This window comes from Chlorocebus sabaeus, chromosome 19, assembly GCF_047675955.1.
Source record: "Chlorocebus sabaeus isolate Y175 chromosome 19, mChlSab1.0.hap1, whole genome shotgun sequence".
Taxonomy (NCBI): domain Eukaryota; kingdom Metazoa; phylum Chordata; class Mammalia; order Primates; family Cercopithecidae; genus Chlorocebus; species Chlorocebus sabaeus.
In genome coordinates this window covers 22940698-22963487 of record NC_132922.1, presented here as the reverse complement: position 1 = coordinate 22963487, position 22790 = coordinate 22940698, and the positions used below count along the sequence as shown (strand labels likewise).

Below are 22790 nucleotides of genomic sequence, written 5' to 3'. Positions count from 1 at the left end.
GGAGCCAGCATAGTCAGCTAGGACCCCAAAGTGGCTGCCATGTGGGAATGGACTTATGCCTGTCACAAAGTTCTGGGAGGAGGAACCCAATGCAGTTCTTCCTCTGCCATCATTCTAGCAGTGACTATCCAAGAACCCAAGAAAGACCTTGCTCAGTGTAATCCTTCTCAAAGACATTGGGACTGGGAATCCCTCTCATTCTCAGGGTGGAGGGGTGCAATGGCTGCTGGGGGCCAGGCTTACTTGTTCTACAGTAGGGGTATGCATTCCAGGCTTTCTCATGAAACACCAAGGAGCCTTCGGGAGCAATCATCCTCACGAATGCAGGAACTTTGCTGGGAGAAGAGAGATACTGGATATATTTAACAGCACCATCAATTCTTTCTTGGTATCTATGAAACTGCTTGAAAGAGTATGGCAATCAAAGGTGACCATGTTCTAAGTTTGATGAACTAGTTTATTTCAATCCTAAAGTAATCCACTAGAAATGAACACATAATTGTTTACATTTTAAATAAAAATGATTAAGAATATTTAGCTGGGTACGGTGGCTCATGCCTGTAATCCTAGCATTTTGAGAGGCTGAGGCAGGAGGATCACTTGAGCCCAGGAGTTTCAAACTAGCCTGGGCAACATGGTGAAATCTTGTCTCTACAAAAAAATACAAAATTAACCAGGCATGGTGGCACATGCCTGTAGCCCCAACTATTCAGAAGGCTGAGGTGGGAGGATCACCTGAACCTGTGGGATAGAGGTTGCAGGAAGCTGAGATCACACCACTGCACTCTAGCCTGGGCAACAGAGCAAGACCTTGTCTCACAAGAAAAAAAAAAACAAGTTAAGTGTATAAAAGGGTTTGTGTGTGTGTGTGTGTGTTTTAAATAGAAGCAATTATTTCTTAAGGACTTCTGATCTACTACCCTAATGTGAAACCTAAGAGTTAACGGCTATTCATCCTGCACATTAATACAACGTAGTTCTTAGAGTTAGATGATATTATACTGTTTCTTAATGCAAAAAGCCCCAGAATAAGGAGATATCTCTGAATAAAAGTCTCAATACATTTTACAGAACAGACCTGAAGAAAAATAACAATGTAAAGGACCCATGTAGAAAATGAGAAATGAACGCATATCCAAGTATAAAATTTTGTAGGTATGGGAGACGAATGTCACTTGCTGCCTCAAGTATGTTCAGAGGAAGAGAAAGGTTCAACACATGATTAATATATGAGAAGCTTGTGCAAGCATATGACAACCAGAAACAATCCCAACATACAAAGGGGCAAAAGTCATCCACAGGCCCATTACAAATATAAAATGTTACTCGTTAACAAACAAATGGGAAAATCAGTCTTACCAGTCTTCAAACAAATGCAAATGAAGTGACTGATTTAGTGACTGGAGCCTACTGTAAAGAGTAGTTTTGCTTGCACAGACTTTTCACACAGATCGAATATAAATCCCAACATCACCATTTAGAAGCTGTGTAACCTCAGGCCTACTACTTGGCTTCTCTGAAATTCCTCATGTGTTGAATGGAATGCCTATTACCTGCTCTGCAGGGTTATTGAGAGAATTAAATCAAATACTCGAATGCGTTTAGCACATTGCACAGTACAATGAGCTCAAAAAATGGTAGTTACTGCTTTTTAACTATAAGCTGACACGGAGCTGGGTACCTTCATATGCCTTTCTTCATTTAAATCCTCCTTAATGTCTTCACACCCAGGCGGGAGTGGCATGATATTGGCTCACTGCAAGCTCCGCCTCCTGGGTTCACGCCATTCTCCTGCCTCAGCCTCCGGAGTAGCTGGGACTACAGGCGCCCGCCACCATGCCTAGCTAATTTTTTTGTATTTTTAGTAGAGATAGGGTTTCACTGTGTTAGCCAGAATGGTCTCGATCTCCTGACCTCGTGATCCACCTGCCTCGGCCTCCCAAAGTGCTGGGATTACAGGCGTGAGACACTGCGGCCGGACTGATCACTTACTTCTTTTCAAATGGTGGAACAATTCATTCAAACTTTAGAAACACCAAGCCAGGACAACCGAAAATAATGTCACTTTAAAAGTTAGAGTATCTAGTTGTCCAAAAAATATATCACATTGCTAAAGAACTAGAACCAAAATCCCTTCAAGTGTGGGTGAGGTCTAATCAGGGTACAATGGAATACATGAGGATAATTTTTTAAAGCCAAGCTACAAGACTACCTATTCATCTGAGAGTATGACAAACAGATCTATCAATGGTTCAGTTGGTCAACTTAGAAAAAGCAGGAGAGGCCGGGTGTGGCGGTTCACACCTGTAACCCAAGCACTTTGGGAGGCAGAGGTGGGTGGATCATCTGAGGTCAGGAGTTCAAGACCAGCCTGGCCAACATGGCGAAACTCTGTCTCTACTAAAAACACAAAAAAATTAGCTGGGCGTGGTGGTAGGTGTCTGTAAACCCAGCTACTCAGGACCCTAAGGCTGAATTGCTTGAACCTGGGATGTGGAGTGTGCAGTGAGCTGAGACAGTGCCATTTCACTCCAGCCTGGTTGACACAGCAAGACTCTTTAAAAAAAAAAAAAAAAAAAAAAAAAAGAAAAACAAAAACAAAAAGGCAGGAGAAACAATTCTGTATTAACTCAGACACATATTTTAACTATCCATCTATTCCTATAGTGCCTGATATGTGAAGAACTTTAATATTCGTAAAATGTTCTAAAATGTGCTGACTCAAATAGAAGGAAATTGGCATTTATCAGTAAAGGCCAACATGAGCCAAATCTACATGAAAATTTTAATATTTCTTTATCTCGCTCCCAAATGTCTACTATCTTATTTCCAAGATACTTTTCCTGCCATGAGAATTCCAACAATTCATTTTATGTTTTGACTGAGTCAATAAAGTCCAAACCTATAAGCTAGATTTATTTCAAATTTACTCACTTTTTTTCATGTTTAACGTGAGAACATTATCAAATACATCTCTCCTCAATGAATCTAAGTGACTGACTAAACTTGAGGAAAATGTATATATGGAGTAAATAAAATTAAATTTCAATTCTACTTCAAAGGTTAGAAATTTCCATTAATGGCAACCTTAATATATTCCTAACATGGTAGTTCAAGTGTGCCAGGTATATATAACTGAGAACATATACATCATTTTCCCACCAGTTATTACTTAGTAAGGCACTTAAGTAAAATGCAGCAGATTCCTGATTTGGAAGCTTACAGAGCCTCAGAAAAGAACAATTATTAACTGAATTAACAATAGTAAGGCACTTTAGTAAAATGCAGCAGATTCCTGTTTTGGAAGCTTACAGAGCCTCAGAAAAGGAACAATTATTAACTGAATTAATAAAATGGGAGATAGGCCTTCAAAAATAAACACGCAAAAAGGACAATCCTTCTCTTGTCCTTCCAAACTATTCACAAAATGGTGCTCCCTCATGATAAACTAATACTCAGAACAGTGCTCACTTACCTCAAGGTAAACATGGCTAGATTTCAGCTGCTTAAGAGTGAAGAGTTAAGAGTTACCAATAGCACAATGCCCAGGATCATGAAGACTCTTTAGGAATACATACCCTTTCTCTCACTCTGAATATTAAGACTATTTAACTTCAGGGTAAAACATGACCATAAGGTACACTGAACACCTGATCTAGGCACATTCCTTTTTTAATCCTACTCCTGAGATAGATAATACCATGGCAAATCATTTCTAACTGTACTTTTCCCTGGAAATTCTTATGTCTATCTGTAAATCACACAAGCAAGACAACTATTCGCACTCTTCTCCTTCCCACTGCAGATGAACATCAAAACACAGAAAAATTTAGGGAAGAATTTGAAGACCAGATTAATTTACCATAAATAGATGAATTAATCTTTCATTTTATGATCAACTGAAATATCCCTCAAATACACTGGGATGCCTTCTCTTCACTAGTCAGGAAAAGCTCAGCTAAGAAGGCAAAAAAAGAAAAGAAAGGGCCAGGTGCAGTGGCTCACGCCTGTAATCCAAGCACCTTGGGAGGTCAAGGTGGGAGGATCACCTGAGGTTGGGAGTTCGAGACCAGCCTGGCCAACATGATGAAACCCTGACTCTACTAAAACACAAAAATTAGCTGGGCATGGTGGTGGGTGCCTATAATCCCAGCCACTTGGGAGGCTGAGGCAGGAGAATCCCTTGACTCAGGGAGGTGGACATTGCAGTGAGCCAAGATTACACCACTGTACTTCAGCCTGGGGACACAGTGAGACTGTGTCTCAAAAATAATAATAATAAATAAATATATACACACACACACACATATATATAAATAAAATACTGGGTACCTCATTTATTCATCCACTCAAATATTTACTGTGTCCACCATCCCAGGCTAGGGGCTGTGTAAATAATGGTGAGAACACAGGAATAATTCCTACTCAGAACTTATTTCCAGGGATGGAGGCAGAAAACAGATTAGTAAACAACAAAACACAAAGAGAATTACTTAAGCAGTGCAGTGAAATTAAAGAATAGGGCACTGGGCAATGAGTAAGTGGAGCAAGGGTAGTCAGGAAGGCCTCTCTAAGGAAATAATATTACAACAGTGATCCAAGGGTACGGAGACAGGGAACAGAACAGCAAGCAAAGGGAACAGCATGACTACAGGTCCTAAGACAGCAAAAGACTTAACCTGTTTGAGCCACTCTTAGGCCTCCAGCATGGCTAGACTGCAGTGACCAAACATGGAGAAAGGGCAGAAAGACCACATAGGCCTCACCTTACAGGTCACAGAGTTTAGATTTTACTCTGTGTATGATGGGAAGCCACCAAAAGCTTTAAAAGGGGGAATGGCACAACCTGATTTGAGTTGTATGACCATTCTGGCTTTGTGTGAAAAATTAATTGGAGTGGGCAAGAATGGATGGTTGCAAAAATTAACTCAAAATGGATAAAGACCTAAATAAAAACTAAAACTATAAAATTCTTATAAGAAAATATAGATGTAAATCTTTATGATCTTGGATTGGGCAATGATTTCTTTGATGACATCAAAAGCATAAACTACAAAAAGAAAAATAAATTGGACTTCATCAAAATCATAAACTTTTTTTTTCTTTTTTTTTTTAAGAGACAGGGTCTTGCTCTGTCACTAGGCTGGAGAACAGCGGTGTAATCATAAATCACTGCCACCTCCAACTTCTAGGCTCAAGTGATTCTCCCACCTCGGTCTCCTGAGTAGCTACGACAAACAGGTACGCAGTACCGTGCCCGGGCTAATTTTTAAATTTTTTCATAGAGACGGGGTCGCAATATGTTTTGCTATATTGTCCAGGCTGGTCTTGAAATCCTGGCCTCAAGCAATCCTCCCACCTCATCCTCTTAGGTAGCTGGGACTGCAGGTATACACCAAAATTAAAAACTTTTTAGGTTTAAAAAGACACTATCAGGAAAGTGAAAAGATAACTCATAGAATGGGGAAAAAATCTGCAAATGACCTCTATGATAAGGAACTAGTACCCAGAATATAAAAATAACATAACAAAGAAAACTCAAATTGAGAATGGGCAGCCAGAGGCCGGGCGCGGTAGCTCAGGCCTGTAATCCCAGCACTTTGGGAGGCCGAGGCAGGTGGATCACCTGAGGTAGGGAGTTTGAGACCAGCCCGACCAACATGGAGAAATCCCGTCTCTACTAGAAACACAAAATTAGCCAGGTGTGGTAGCACATGCCTGTAATCCCAGCTACTCAGGAGGCTGAGGCAGGAGAAGCTCTTGGACCCGGGAGGCATAGGTTGCGGTGAGCTAAGATCGCGCCACTGCACTCTAGCCTGGGCAACAAGAGTGAAATTCTGTCTCAAAAAAAAAAAAAAAAAAAAAAAAAAAGAATGGGCAGCCAAGGCCAAGACCAAGGAGGATAGCTTAAGCACCAGGAGTTGGAGACCAGCCTGGGCAGCACAGGGAGACCCCCATCTCTACAAAAAAAAAAAAAAAAAAAAAAAATTAGCATAGCACAGAGGTGTACACCTATGGTCCCAGCTGCTTGAGAGGCTGAGGTGGCGGGATTGCTTGAGCCCAGGAGTTCAAGGCTACAATGAGCTATCATCAAGCAACTGCAGTCCAGCCTAGATGACAGTGAGACCCTGGTCTCCAAAAAAAAAAAAAAAAAAAAAAAATACTAAAAAGAAAGTGGGCGTACGAGATTTGAACAGATAATTCTTCAAACAAAGAAGATATACAAATGACCAAAAAGCACTTGAAAAGATGTTAACATCATTAATCACCAGGAAAATGTAAATTGAAACCACAATGAGATACCACTTCACACACACTAGAATGGTTGTAATAAAAAAGATAATGAGGATGTGGAGGAACTGGAATCTTCATACACTGCTGGTAACATTACAAAGTGGTACAGTTGTTTTGGGAAGCAGCTTGACGGTTCCTCAAAAGGTTAAATATAGAGTGATCATATGACCCAGCCAATTTCACTCACAGCAATATATATCATCTCCAAGAGAACTGAAAACATGTTCACACACACAAAAAAAAGTATACACAAATGTTAACAGCAGCATTACTCATAACAGCCAAAAGTGCAAACAACCCAAATGTTCAACAACTGATGAACGGATAAACAAAATGTGGCAGGTCTACACAATGGAATATTACTCAGCAATCAAAGTAGTACTGATACATGCTTTAACACAGACAAGCCTTGAAAACACACTAAGTGAAAGAAGTCAATCACGAAAGGCCACATATTACATGATTCCATTTACATAAAATATCCACAGTACATCTACACAGAGAGTAGATCAGTGGTTGCCAGGCACTAGGAGGAGGGGGTAACAGTCAGTGATTGCTAATGAATACGAGATCTCTTTCTGGATTGTTGAAAATGTTCTGAAATTAAGTAACAATGGCAGTTGCCCAACTCTGTGAATATACCAAAAACTACTAAAGTATGCATTTTAAAAGAACGAATTTTATGGCATATACATTATATCTCAATTAATTTTAAAGCCAGAAAAAGAACAGATGGCAAAATATCAGCCTGGAGACAAGTCTAAAAGAGAGAATGGTAACTTCTCTCTTTTAGAGAGATTGATTATAAATAGTAGTGATGGAGATACATAAGGATACAAAGAAGATACATAAGGAGGGAAATTACAGAAATGATTTAAAACCCCAGTTTGTGGGAAGGGAATAAAATAACCAGACACAAACTGGCTAACTTCTGGGAGAAGGAGACTCTAAAGTCCTAGAGAATTATAAAAAACAAAGAGAGGGCCAGGTGTGGTGGCTCAAGCCTGTAATCCCAGCACTTTGGGAGGCCGAGGTGGGCGGATCATGAGATCAGGAGATCGAGACCATCCTGGCTAACACAGTGAAACCCTGTCTCTACCAAAACTACAAAAAAAATTAGCCAGGCGTGGTGGCGGGCACCTGTAGTTCCAGCTACTCGGGAGGCTGAGGCAGGAGAATGGTGTGAACCCGGGAGGCGGAGCTTGCAGTGAGCCAAGATCACGCCACTGCACTCCAGCCTGGGCGACAGAGCGAGATTCTGTCTCAGAAACAAAACAAAACAAAACAAACAAACAAAAAACAGAGAGAGGTTTTTTTTCACCCAACAAAAGGGGAATAATAAATGAAAAATGAGATACACCATCAAGAGGAAACAATACATTTCAGAAAACACTGATATTTTTCTGAAATAGGATCACTCGATTTGGAAAACTTTGAAACTGTGAAAAATTTAGGACTAAACTCCATATAATGACAAATAACATGTGTCTATCATGGCTAAATCTTGACTCAAGAACAAATTATATTTGGCTAGCATTTATTAATTTTTCTTTTTCCTTTTTTTTGTTTGAGACGGAGTCTCACTCTTGTCGCCCAGGCTGGAGCGCAATCATGATATCTTGGCTCACTGCAACCTCCGCCTCCCAGGTTCAAGCAATTCTCCTGCCTCAGCCTCCCAAGTAGCTGGGATTACAGGTGCCTGCCACCACACTCGGCTAAATTTTTTGTATTTTTAGTAGAGACAGGGTTTCACCATGTTGGCCAGGCTGGTTTCTAACTCCTGACCTCAAGTGATCCACCCGCCTTGGCCTCCCAAAGTGCTGCGATTCCAGGCGAGCCACCGCACCCGGCCTATTAATTTCTTACATGTGCAAGATGCTCTCTGAATGTGAAAAAGTATATACAAGCAATCCTTTCATTTTCAGGTGATTTAAATTTCTCATTTTTAAACATAATTTAAGTTCCTGGCAAATGACTCCTTTTGCTTACAAAAATGAACTCTTACCTTGGAACCACATGAAATTTTAAAATAACAATTTTTCAATAAAAACCTCTTCTGTTTTGACCTTTGGGAAACAAGGTGGTTCTGGAGTTGGCAAAGCTTTGTAAATTCCCCATCAATCAGGACTGACTGAAGATGGCGAAAGTGTAACACTTACGCAGAATAAGAAAGAATAAAGCTGACTTTCCCCAAGAAGGGTGAGCAAATAAACTAACAAAAAGGACTGGTCAGTGTGTTCGTACAGGGAGGTCTCAGGAAAGCTACAGGCTTTTCTCTGAAATACCAACTGAAAGTTTCAACACATATCTTTGTCATGCTCTAAAATTCTCTGCCTGGTAAACTCCTTCCTCTTTCACTACCATCTACTACTAAGTGAGCATTAAAGAAACAAACTTTAGTGGAAAATGGGATACAACAAGACAAACATGCACATATGGAAATATATGACTAGGTATCAAAATGAGTAGAAATGACAAATATGATGGGTTTAGGGAAGAGGGATCAAAGTGAATAAAATCAGCCATGGAAAGCCTCTGCACAGGATAGTTCTGAGATGTATTCGGAAAACCAAGCAGGTTATGAGAGGCCTCAGCATAAGGAGCTGAAAAAAATCAGGGTAGGTTGAACAGTTTATGTTAGGAAAATAACAAAGAGACTGGCTTGCTTAGAGCCGAAGGTTTTTGTTCTGAATGGACTTATACAATTGGAATCTTAAATACCTCGTTAAGTTTAGCTTTATTTTGGAAGAAGACTTTAGACGTTAAAGACTTCAGAGAAAGTAAGAGATGGTGAAACCTGTGGTTTTGGAAGAATTTTTCTGTAAACTCCCATGGAGTTAACTTCAGAAAACGGAAAATAACTCTTCCACAGGACTTAGATGTAGAGCAAAGTGGTTAGCTAAGCAAAGTGGTTAAGAGGGCAGGTTCTGGAGTCGGGCTGTGTTTAAGTCCTATCTCTGCTACCAAATAGCAGTGAGACATGGGGTAAGTTAAATCTTTCTGCATCTCAGTTTCCTCACTATAAAAAGTTGCTGTGAGGAATGAATAAACTCCCAACTGAAACACTTCCAATAACCCAGGGATCAGCACACAGTAAAAATACATAAGTACTAGATCTTCTGTTCAGAATTACCATGGGCAACCACTCACTCTAAGTTATCAAATAAAATAGGGACAAAATCTCATTCTCCCATGAGATGATTTATTGCCTGAGATTCAAGGAAACCAGACATTTCAAATGTCCTATGCAATGAGTCAACAACTTTTGAATGTTGTCAATAATCACAAAGACTGTTTCTCAGTCTTCTGGTTGAGATTAAGTGTATATGCCACCAAGAAGTGTTTTGCTGAAATGGGAAAGCACACAGGTCAGGGGATCCAGAGACTTGAGTTATACTGGCTAAAGCAGATCTCAGAATTTCAAGTATCTCAAAAGTAAAATAAGGCCTTGGTGGCCTTAGTCAAGTTTGTAGTTTTATTGATGTTATACAGTGACAGTGCACCCAGCTTAGGATAATTTATAGAGTAAATGCTGAAAAAGCAAACATATTACTGGACACAAATTTAACTTCCTCAGGGAGAGCTCTAAAACTAGTAGGGACTGTGGGTATGTCTTCAGCATGCTGAGCTGATGCCCTAAAGAAAACAGTAAGTCTGATGGGGCTGCACCTTCAGGCTTGTCCTGGGATGGAGTTCTTTCCTGCAGCACAGTGAAGGCCTCAGCACGTACTACTAAATGATTCTTTGCCCTTCCATAACATATTTATCCTGTGGCTAATGTGCTTTCAATGTTGACAGACAAATTTGTCAGTGTGGACATCTGACTGCCCCATAGCCATTCCTTCCTCCAGAGGACAGCAAATGGGCCTTGTTTTGCCCAGTTTATCTATTGGATAGGTTTTTGTTTCTCACTACTGTCAGAATAGTCATTATTTGCCATGCTGCCTGAGACCCATTACTGCCACCCTCTTGCCTTTTTCCCTTTCCTGACTCATTCCTCTCTGTGCTTCTGCCCACAGCTGCCATCTTTGTGTGATAAGGCCAACCTTCCATGGGAATCAAATAACCCTCGTCATCCCATCAGATCCCCTCTCTCCCTTCTCATGGGAGTGCCTTGTACTCATTAGGCACCTGGGACAAAAGGGTGTGGGATTTGAAATCAGAGCACCTAGGTCTCTGTCACTATTCCGTCACTTATTAGCTGTGACCTTGGGTAAATATGTGCCTTAGTGTCTTAGGTACAATATGAATATTGTCTATTTCTCAGGACTGCAATTAGAAGTAAATGAGTGCATGAAAGGGTAAAACCACAGGGTACCCCGCTCCTCCTAGGAATGGAGAAGTTGTTCTACAAGCCCAAATGTGCTGGAAGGTTGGCTGCCAGAGAGCCAAAATCTTTTATTTAACCCACTAACAGCCTGAGAGGAATTCTGAACCTCATCCCCAAATAATCTCTCCAGAATAAGAATATCTCTTGCACTAACCATATTTATCTAGCCCTCTTCAACTGGTAAGACTCCTTATTCTTGACTGCAGTGTTACCTAAATCAACTGTTTCAAAAATCATATGTAACATTCCTTTTCTTTTTCATAAAAATGAAAATACAGAAAAGAATATTTATCACCTGGTAATGGGATATGGGTAATTTTTTAATGCACCTCTTTTAGGCTTTTTTTTTTTTTCTGATTTTTTTTCAAAAACCATGTAACATGTATTACATATTATTTCAAACTGTTCTTTTCCATGCAAGAATGTATCAAACACTTCAACATTTCAACTCTTAGATTTCAACCAGAGGACATTCTGAATCTATTTCAAATTTATTTACTTACAGGACAGTGATCTAAACAGGACATCGGAGCCCAACAAAAAATTTTATACATCAAACTTTTTGGCTTATTTTAGAACCCCCAGGAAGAGTCCAGTGTCTTTAAGAGAACGTTTGTATGTGGTGGTATAATTCAAGTAACAGGTAAATGCAAAAATGCTAGAAAAAGAAAGCTGAGTATATATAAGCAAATTCAAAACTTTAAATACTATATAGACTATACCATCTGGAATGCCAAAATCTTCTCTCCATAGACATATTTTTCAGATATACTTAGGGTACTAACAAATTAATAGAAACCACGAAAAGACCTTCTCTACAGATAATTGATTGATCACACTTACTGCCTTATTTCTCAAGTGAAACCTGCAACAGAAGCAAAGAAATGCTGTATTCTAAGAGAAAATAATGCTAAAATGTAAGGTTCTATAAAGTGATAAGATTATGTGTCACTATAAACCAAGGATGAGTAGGTTATGGGTCACTATAAACCAAGCAGCAGAGTTAAGCTGAGGAAATATAAAAAACTTCTGATCATGACAGCTACAGCTTTAAGGAGTTCCACAAAACATGAGTACGATTCATTTTAATATGAAGAGAACAGAAGTAAGAGAAAAGATCCCCCACCTGTAATTAACTAGGGAGACTAATGACAAAATGGACTCTTAGCAGCCATTACTGGTCTTCTGCCCTTAGATAAATACTGGCAGCACTTTTTTTTTTTCTTGTTTTTTCTTTTTGTAGAGATGAGGTCTCACTATATTGCCCAGACTAGTCTGAAACTGCTGAGCTCAAGCAATCCTCCCACTTCAGCCTCCCAAGGTTCTGGGATTATAGGTGTGAGCCACTGCACTTGGCCAGCATTTTTTGTTTTAAAATATTTATGCCAAAGATACAGATTAGACTGTCAAACTTAGGGGAATGTGCAAAAAAACTTCAACAAACCAAAGAGAAAAAAAAACAATGAAGAAAGGATATGAAGAGTCAAAAGTCGTACAAGAAACTCAAACGGTCAATTAACATAAAAAGACATTCAACCTCACTAATAAAGAAATACGAATTTTAACAAGAGACTATTTTTTGCCTATGAAATTAGCAAAAATTAAAAATAAAAATATGGAAAAATACTATTAAACTCTGTAACGGCAATTTTGGCAGTAATATCAAAATTCAAAAGGTGCATGTCCTCCCAGCAGTCCTTTTATTAATTTCTCCTATAATTTATCTTAGAAACAGTAACCTAAGGCATACAGACACATGTACAACCATGTTCACAAAAGTTTATTTTTTGAGATAGAGTCTTGTTCTTTCACCCAGGCTGAAGTGCAGCGATCATAGCTCACTGCAACCTCTAAATCCTGGGTCCAAGTGATCCTCCCACCTCAGAATCCCAAGTAGCTGGGACCATAGGCATATAGAAAAGAAAATTTCTTTTCTTTTTTTTTTTTTTGAGACGGAGTCTCACTCTATCACCAGGCTGGAGTGCAGTGGCGTGATCTCCGCTCATTGTGACCTCCACCACCCCGGTTCAAGCGGTTCTCTTGCCTCAGCCTCCCAAGTAGCTGGGACTACAGGCGTGCGCCACCACTACCAGCTAATTTCTGTATTTTTAGTACAGACAGGGTTTCACCATGTTGGCCAGGGTGGTCTCGATCTCTTGACCTCATGATCTACCCGCCTCAGCCTCCCAAGTGCTGGAATTACAGCTATGAGCCACTGCACCCGGTCAATTTGTTTTTGTTGTTGTTGTTGTAGAGATGGGGTCTCCCTGTGTTGCCAAGGCTGGTGTTGAACTCCTAGGCTTAAGCAATCCTCCTGCCTCGGCCTCTCAAAGTGCTGAGATTACAGATGTGAGCCACCACATCTGGCCAGAAACATTATTTATAACAGACAAAAAATAGAAAATATCTAAAATACCTAAATAGACTTACAATGTAGGGAATGGTTAACTAAACTACATTCAGACGAAATTTTACTCAGCTTTAAAAAGAATCACACAGATATTAAATAACAATATGGAAGATGTTCATGAGAAATAAAGCAAACTGCAAAACCATTCATATGGTCCATTTGTTGTAGAAAACTAAAATTGATACAAGTAATACATTGCTATCTATGTTTTAAAAATTCCTTTGAATATATACAGAAAATGATCTAGAAGGATAAACTCTAAGCTGCTTCTGGTGTTTCTGTCTGTGTTGCAAATATTTGATGGCAAGGAGCAGGGACTAAGTTTTTATTTGAATTTTTGTTATAAGCAGATATAATACTTCTCTAATTTACAAATAACAAATAAAGGAGCAGGTTCTTTCAAAAAATTAAAATGCGACATATTATCACACTGAAATGAAAAATGTACTTCACACCTACTAGTTAAGTTAGCTAGTTACATGCATCATAAGTAAGCCAGGTCAAATGTGAACACCGCTTACCTCTTTAGGTGATAAATTTTGTGTGTATACTGTCCCTTTTCTCCATCTTTCTCATAAGGTTCATTCTTTAAGACTTCAATTCCTTCTCCACCACCAGTCTCATTCTTACTAGCTTCTGCAACAGAGTAAAGCTGCCCAACCTGATACTGAAATTTCAAAGAACAAAGAAATTCAGTAAGTCAGTAGTAATTGCAGAAATTTTGTATGCTAAAATCTTAATAATATGCAAGATATAGAAAAGCATATCCAAACCATTCAGCACAACTGTGTTCAATATGAGAACACAACTCAAATTAGAAATTAATATGTTTAGGAAGACAAACTGCAGATGATTATACAGTTTTAAAAACCTGTATTTTATAGAACTTTCATTATTCAAAAAATATGCCAGTTACAAATACTTTGGTGCCTTTACACTATCCATTTATCAAGAAAATGTCTCAAAACTTGCTTCAACTTCTGAACAACACATATTTGTACTTTACAAAGCATTTTCACCTCTATTATTTCTCATTTAACTTCACAAAATTCCAAGTTATGGCAGAAATACAACTGGCACTTTGCCAACTAAAGCTGAGCAACCAGCATATTGTTCTTAATGATAAAGGGGAAGGATGTAAACTACAATAACAAAAGCCTGGAGATCCAAAGAAACATAATAGATAGTCCAAATCTTAGTAGATTGGGGTCGTTTTTTCCTTGACTTACTTATGATACACCCAATTTGGTCCTTCCTCAGCTAACCAGAAACAGTATTGGGGGCCCAAGATCAGAAATGTTCATTTTGAGTCCTCAAGTAAACAAACAGAAACTGTTTTTAAAGTAATATAACTATACACATATTACCATAAAAGGCAGGAAATTGCTGACAGTAGTTTCTATTTCATTTAACATAAATCAGAAATCTCAGAAGCCTGCATCAATATATCTATAAGTCAGCTGTATTTTCTGCACCAATCAGGAGTTGCTAGTTCCAACAAATGTTGGGAAAAGTTCTTGTGTTCTTATTTGTTCCAGTGACCCAACCGTGGCACTATCTTCCACCTCTTCAAATTTGGCTAAATTTCTTCCTTCTAATGAAAACAGCTTGAAGAAGTGTATTTTTTCTTTATAAGCATATTTTCAAAGAAAAGCTACAAAAATCTACCTCTAAGAACTTGTAATTTCAAAACTAACATTTTATGTGAGGGACCAAAACAACCGGTAGTTTAAGCTCAGTAAATATTCGTATCTATAAATCGCATGGAGATACGCTGCTATCTTGCCCATTAGTTAAATTTAAAAACACACCCCCACACACACTCTTACTCAATTTGGAAGTGTTTGGGAAGTTGAAACCAAACCTATTTCTTAAATGCTCCCAAAATAAATGTCTGTAGGGCCTGCAGAGAGGACTGTATTTCTCCTTTCGGCTTTCCATGATACAACACGAGGGTTAGTCTAACAATGCCACGATCCTTAAATACCTTCAACATGTACTTTTAAACACTTATCATATTCTAAAATAGGACTAAAATGAGTCTAAGTCAAAAGATAAATTTCATTTTGTTAATGAACACACAATAACAAAAATTCAAAAGAACTGTATACAAAAAAATGTTAATGGACTGATATTTCATGGCATGCTACTTAGGCTTTCTCTCATTCTCCTTTTTTAAGAATAAAACATTTTTTAAAAAAGAATAAGAAATAGACACAGAAAGCATGTTTTAAAAGTGCATGTAGGCCTGGCACAGTGGCTCATGCTTGTAATCCCAGGGCTTTGGGAGGCCGAGGCAGGTGGATCACTTGAGGTAAGGAGTTCGGGACCAGTCTGACCAATATGGTGAAACCCAGTCTCTACTAAATATACAAAAATTAGCCAGGTGTGGTGGTGGGTGCCTGTAATCCCAGCTACTAGGGAGGATGAGGCAGGGAGAATTGCTTGAACCCGGGTGGCAGAGGTTGCAGAGAGCTGAGATTGTGCCACTGCACGCCACCCTGGGCGACAGAGTGAGACTCCATCTCCAAAAAAAAGGGGGAATACAACAAAAAGCCGAGAAGAGTACTTTCAGTGACAATACCAAGACTCAAAGAGATTTTGGACAAGCTGATTCAACCAGCTGAAACCAAAAGAAAAAGTCTAACAGAAACTAATGTCAATTTCCACATTCAACTTCAAACAATCAATTGTGCAAACAGAGAATAGGGTGCCTGGCTTCTCTGGAGTGTTTTAATGTAGTGAATCCTCCTGAGATATACACAACTGTGTTCAAGTCTACATTAAACAGTGCCAGAGAGCTACTCTTTTTCACTTCCTGCATTTCTTTCTGTCTTCCGTCAGCTGTCACTTCTTAGGTTATCAGTTTGTTTTGTCCCACTTCCAAGTCACTGCTTCTAATCTACTGTCAGCTCTAGGAAAACCAGATAACTGAGCAAATGGGAACTGTGTGCAAGTTAAAGAAGAGCCTAGAGGGTTTTATGGGTTTTGCTATATATATCTTGATTTCTCAGAAACTGTTTCTGCTCTTATCTTCATTCTTGGCTACACTACACATGGCTATAACTGCAGGACATGCAAGTTCTGAATAGGTGATATATTTCTGTATCACGTCCAGGCTGAGGAAAACAAGAAGCTCTTATAGTTATGTGCTCGTCACACCATGTCTGGAATACTGTTTTCAGTTCAGATCAACAATTATAACACATATAGTAATAGGACCAGCTGGTAGGAAGTCTACATCTCATGCTGTATTGAGCCAAGTGAATGTGCTGGGAATGTTTAACCTTGAGACTTTCTAAGATGAAATAAAAGTGCTTGTGGGGAATGGGGTTGCCTGGAGGGGAGACCTGCCATCAGAAAACTTGAAGGATTAACCACTGTAAGACAGAACAGGCTTATTTCCCATTGCTCAAATGGGATAAACTGCAAACAAGAGTCAAGCATTATAGGAAAAGCAGATTTTGGTTCAAACACAAATGTTTAAAATGTCCAACAGTAAAGCAGGCTGCTTCCCTAAGTAGCAAGCTACTTAACCTTAAACTACTTAAGTTAGGGCTGCAGCCTCATTTCTCTAGGATGTTATAGAAAGAATTCCTGCACTAGACAGGAGGTTAAACTACATTCTTTAGACTCTTCCAAAACAAGAGAGTGTAGCAAGAAATTATCATTCATTTAATTCATTTTGCAATTCATTGCAATTATCATTCATATAATTAATTCTGTCACATAAGGTGGAATGAAAAGGTAAATCAATACTATGAAAATGTGAGTTTGGAGTAACATACCAAAGTACAGTACATATACCAATAAAATGATGCAGAAGCAAGAAAAACTCACCTCCTGAACAGAACATGGCAAAACCACACGGCTAAAAAGACAAAAGAAAAAAAATATATATTACATATGAAATAGCTTTAAACACAGATCCCTGAAGAGGTTTCACCTTAAATCCAATGATAACAGAGACAGGTCTCTTAAATCAAAAAATACAAGGGCGTCATTTATGGAAGAGGGTCTTTGCAATGCCTACACCCTAATTGGGGAAGTAAAACTATCATTCCTGGGTCTCAATGATCATTTGCATTTAGTGTTCCCAGGACCCCAAACAGCAGCTGCAGGGATTCTTGTGAGTAAAGAAAAAACAGAAAACTCAACATTGAAAACTGCAGGGTACAGAATGTATTATTTGTAGATTGTCTGGTCAGCTTGCCCTGACAAAATTTTTATTATGGTTTCATTCTCTACCTATATACTGTGCATTTTGTTTTTATGATGCTTCTTACAGAATACGTGTCTTGAATCTCATTGAATAAATGCTTCCAGAAACTGTTCCCCCACTATTCAATTATTCCTCAAGTTTACTGAGATAAAAATAAGGAGTCGTGTAGAATTAATAAGAAAAAATTTTACTATGGAAACTACTTGACGCTTATAATAATCCCTTCTAGCATATATATAATATGAGATTGACATATGTTTGATCCTATCCAAGAGTTTCTTACTGTATATATCAAAAAGATGTCATTATAGCTCCATTGCAAGCAGTCTTAAAAGACAAAGTCCAAAAACAATATCATGGTATATTATTTTATCAAAATATTGCATTTTATCTCTAGATTTTATAAGGAGAGTCCTTAATTTATTTCCACCATAAATTCTGAAAATCAAGACCATCCCTGTATATAAATGGTCTCATAATTATAGTTGATTCCAAGACAGCAACTTTCTTTTTTGGGGGATGGGGGTTTACGATCCTTCTCATACTTTCCTAATCTTACCTGTCATTTTATGGAAAATTTTCAATAGTTTTCCTCATTCCAATTTCTTTTCAGCTATAATTTCTTTTTATTTTTTTCTTACAGTAAGAGCCATTTAGCTTACTTTTTGTATTAGTGACAATCTTTTTGGCCTTAGGCATTCTTTTTTAATAGTCTTTCTTATTTGTAAGTATGAAGAGGGTAATACAACCCAGATTATATCTAGTTTGCATTCCAGCTACACTTTCCACCTACTCCTTTCTCCCTACTCTCCTCAAACATCTATGCCTGAATGTTCACATTACCTCCATCTCCAACATGTACAACACATGTCTGTTACTCCCTCCCCTTTGACTACTGAGTTACTCACCGCTCTGTCTTTCTGATAATGGTGATTCAAAAACAATGAACATTCTCAAACCCACGATGGTCACTAATTTCTACTCTCCATCAAGAACAAATTTCTTGTAAGTCCTTCCATACCTAAAAATTCCAAATCATTTTAGTTCTCTCCTCAGTACACACTAACTTGCTCACTGTCCCAGAACATAAAATGGGGGAGGGGAGACTAGAAAGCTATAGGTTGGGAACAGATTATCAGGACCTGGAATACTACAGTAAGAAATGCATTAAATTCATTTGGCAATAAGGAATCCCAGGTTGTTCCAAGAGGTAAGTGACAACTACAGTTGACCTGAAGAAGTCCACTGCAGGTGGTTAAAAACACTGACAAGCAGGAGAAGTGGGGGAAATTATCTTTTGAGAGGCTAGGCAAGAACTGTCACAAACGCCTGAACCAAGATGATGGACTACAGAGGGAATGGAAGGAAGGGATAGAGAAGGAAAAGTTAGTCTTCCCTTAAGTTTCACAAAACCAAAGAATCACTGCTGAGTAATTTTACACTCACTAACAGGAGGAGCCCTATTTTTATTTAAGAACACTTTCAAGGAAATTTCTTTCAAAAAATGAAAGTGACTGATTAAGACATTCAGAACAATCAAGTAACTTCTTCAAGATTTGCTTAACAAGTAAAAGGGAAAAGGAACATACAGGTTTTGATTTTCTGTTGTTATTCTAAAAGCAGTATTCAACTTTTAGTGCCAATCGAAAATGTTCAAATTGTCTGAAAATCCTCGTAATTTCCAAATGGAATCAGTAACTAATTCTTTAAAACCAAGAGTTTACATTAATGGTAACTTCGTCTGTTGCTTAAATAATAACTTGAAGGGAAACAGCCCACTCCGAAAGTCATTTCTAACATTTTCATTCTTATAAAAAAATAAATAGAGGGCCGGGCGTGGTGGCTCACGCCTGTAATCCCAGCACTTTGTGGGCGGATCACCTGAGGTCAGGAGTTCCAGACCAGCCTGGCCAACAGGGTGAAACCCTGTCTCTACTAAAAATACAAAAAACTTAGCCAGGCATGGTGGTGTGCGCCTGTAGTCCCAGCTACTTGGGAGGCTGAGGCAGGAAAACCGCTTGAACCTGGGAGGCAGAGGTTGCAGTGAGCAGAGATGATGCCATTGCACTCCAGCCTGGGCAACAGAGTGAGACCCGGCCTCAAAAAATTAAATAAAATTAAATTAAATTAAAAAATAATAATTTTGTAAGACAACAAACATTTGTGAAAATATTTTAGTTACCAATATCTTCACATAGGAACAAGCTATTCATTACTCCTAACCAACAAGAATTTTAGAAAGTTGACTTGAGAGTAATAAGTATCAATTTTTTATTGAACAACACTGAATACAGCATGTTAGGACTAGACGCTGTGCTAGATACTGACATTACTTAAGAAACAGCTCCTACCTTCAAAACGTCTAGGAGGAAAAAAAATCTAGGGGAGATACACATAAAGAGTTAACATCAAGAAATCTAATTTATAACTCTTTAGGAAAAATAATTAGACTTTGGGCACGTGTCAATGTTCATTATCTGGGTACATTTAAATCTTCATAATGAAAGCAAATGTTTGCAAAAAGTACAGTGCGCAAATTCCCAATAGGAACTGCTTTCCAAGAGTTAGCTTCGTACTACTCACATACTGTCAGAGGGATCTACTGAACACTGTGTTTCTGTAACATTTTTGGAGGTAGGAAATACTCCAATGAAAGAAAAATGACTAGATCTATTTAAAATCAGTTCTGCAACTCACTTGCTGTGTAACTTGGGCCAAGTCAATTTCCTTCTTTCCTATTTTCTCCATTTGTTTTAGTGTCTGCCACCCATCTACCTACATCATGTAGAAGTCAGAGTAATGAACACTTGTTTGATACACCGTATAAATGACTTCAAAGAAAAGTTTTATATAAGCCCAATATTCAGTACTATAAATAAGCTTTAACCGCAAATTTTCACTCTACCAACAAAAGGCAAAATGTCTCTTCTCAAAATCCCTGTCACTGGCCAAAGTTACCATTTTTCATCAATTCATTAACAAATATTTACTGAGCACCTATTACATGCGAGGCACTATTCTAAAAACTGGGGATATGAGAGTGAGCAAAACAAACTCATGGCCCTTACATGTAAAAAGAGAATACAACTAGTAGGAGAAAAAAATTAACAATAAATTGTGTTGCACGTGGGATGGTGATAAGTACTATGGAGACCGATAAAGCAGGGAAGATAAATACCACCCCAAATAGTGGGAACTGCAATTAGGTCTTCAGAAAAGGATTCCCTGAGAAGGTGACGTCTGAGCAAAGACCTGGAAGGAGGTGAGTTAGAGAGCCTAGGGAAGAACACTTCAAGCAAAAGGAACAAAAGCAGGTGGAAAGGCCTTGAACTGAACTTACTCTGGAGTAGTAGATGAACAGCAAGGAAGCTTGCGAAGATGGAATGGGCAAGGGAAAGGTAGTAAATGAGATCAGGGCAGGAAAAAAAAGTGTAAAGCCTTGTAGCTGTTGCAGAGGCTTTGACTTTTATTCTGGGTGAGACAGGGAGTCTTTGGGAGGTATTAAGCCTCAGAGAAGTGACATCAATGACTTTTTAAAGGAGGTTTAAGAACACTAAGGTGTCTGAAGAAAGCTAAATTAAACCAAAACTATTTCTAAGAATTTAAAATGAAGAATTTTAAAACCAACGATTGGGCCATACTCGACCTCCCTAGCTGCCCAAACGATGCTGACGACACGAACCAGCTGTGACAGTTGAACATTCAAAGGCAGGCAGATTTCCGTAATGTTTACAGTCCTTGCCAGTGGGAAAAGCCGTGACTTTTCAACAAAAGCACTTGGCCGGTCGGATACACCTCGAAATCCCTCCATTTGACAGACCACGTGTTAACTTCTAAGAAAGTAGGTGGGGCCCAGGATGTCACCTCATCTTAAAACATGCGGAAACCAAAAAGAGAAAAGGCTCTCCCGTCAAGTCAACGGAGCTGCCCAGCAGACCGGAGGCTTTCCGGATTCCCGGCTCCAGCACGAACTTCAGGGCGCCAACGTCCCACCGCGAGTCTTGACACGAGGGCTGCCTTCAACCGGCAAGCCCATCTCCCGCTGGTTACCAGCGGACTCCACCCCGGACGACAAATCACAGTCAGAATCAACGTGTCTCTCCCACCCTCGGACTGCGGCTCCTTCCCATCGGCGGGCCTGGGGGTGGGCCCAGACCCAGACTAGGGGTGGGGGGTTGGGGAGAAGGCGGGTCCCAGCGGAAACTCCCGGCCGCGCCTTCCCGAGCCATGCGCTCGGGCCGGGACCCAGCCGCCTTCGCCCTGGGAAAGAGAGAGGCCGTGTTACCACGGCAGTGCCTGGAGGGCCGAGGGGCGCACTCGCTGAGGGGCTTCGAGGGGGCCGGGGGCGCCTGTGGGCGGGAGGGGGCGCCCGCAGGGAGGGGCTGACACAGGGCTGACTCCGATTTAGGAATATCCTGCCACTTCTCCATCAACAAATCTCCCATCACTGCCGTCCCGCGGCCTCGCTCGCGCCCACGGACCCACTTACAATTCCTTGATCAGCACCATCTTCCCGGAACCCCCTCACAGCTGCCGCCGATACCACCGCCGCCGCCGCCGCTACCGCCTCTCACAGCGCCTGCGCGGCCCCGCCTCCCTGTCCCCGAGCCACCATAGCGCCTGCGTGCCTACACCCTTCCGCCGCGACCAGTCGCGTCAGCGCGCGAGGGGGCCTAGCTCCGCCCAGTTTCGTGCCCCACCCCGGGCACACGAGGCCTCCACTGCGGTTGCGCAGCCCGCCGAAGAGCTTGCGGCTTTTACTGCGGCTGCGCAAACTGGACGCGCGCACTCTTGTCCGCTGACTAGGGCTCCTCCCTTCAGCTTCGGTCCCTCGGGGCGTTTGGGCAGCCTACGCTTTCCGGTGAGTTTTCCAGTTGGTTCTTTGGAAGCGGTTTTTCGGTGGCCAGTTTTCTGCTCTCTCTTACTGCTCTGAGTCAGGGCCCACCTCCCTGACCGACACCTCACCTCCATAGTCCACATAAAAGACTCCTGACGAGTTCTGGAGGCAGCCGACGCCAGCTTCTGTTCCCCTCCCCAGCCTTAGCAGCTCAGGTTCCGCGGGACGACGTTCACCTGCTTCGCGGTCTCGTGGAGGTCCACCGCGGCGGAGAATCCTAAACCTCACCTGTGACGCGGCAGGATGAGCGGCCAACACTCCCGACGAAGGCGCTCTGGGGGAAAGGAGGCGCTTGGCCTCGAGACCCAGGAAAGGGGGCTGTTCTGGGAGTTAGTTCGCGCAGTTACAGCGAATGCGCCATGGGCCTCAAAGCCGCAGCCCGGAGGTCGCTGGCTTACTCTGTGCCAGACACGGTTCTATAGAGGCAGTGGGGAGGCATGTGAAAGCAGACACGGTCCCTGTTCTCAAGAAGCCCACAGTCTAGAGGAGACAACTCACTTGGGAAAAAAGCAGGGAGAATTTGGGGTGGTGGGGAAGTGCTATGCTATGAATACAGTGGAGTACTGGGAAAGGCGGGGAACTCAGACAAGGGCTGTCTTAGGAGGCGGTGTTTGAACCTAGCCTGTTAGGATGTGAG

At 40.5% G+C, this 22790-nt stretch overlaps 1 protein-coding gene across 1 annotated transcript in view; it reads right to left on the bottom strand.

Annotated features, from left to right (window-relative positions):
• The window catches only part of PITPNB (phosphatidylinositol transfer protein beta), a 68698-nt gene extending 46842 nt beyond the window's left edge, over positions 1 to 21856 (bottom strand). The window contains exons 1-4 of the mRNA XM_007975258.3: positions 21746 to 21856; positions 16875 to 16905; positions 13556 to 13701; positions 244 to 335 (exon numbers count right to left, since the gene is read on the bottom strand). Of these exons, the coding sequence (XP_007973449.1) occupies positions 244 to 335; positions 13556 to 13701; positions 16875 to 16905; positions 21746 to 21765 (289 nt within the window). The 5' untranslated portion in view covers positions 21766 to 21856. The remainder of the gene's footprint in view (positions 1 to 243; positions 336 to 13555; positions 13702 to 16874; positions 16906 to 21745) is intronic.
• Positions 21857 to 22790: the final 934 nt, after the last annotated feature.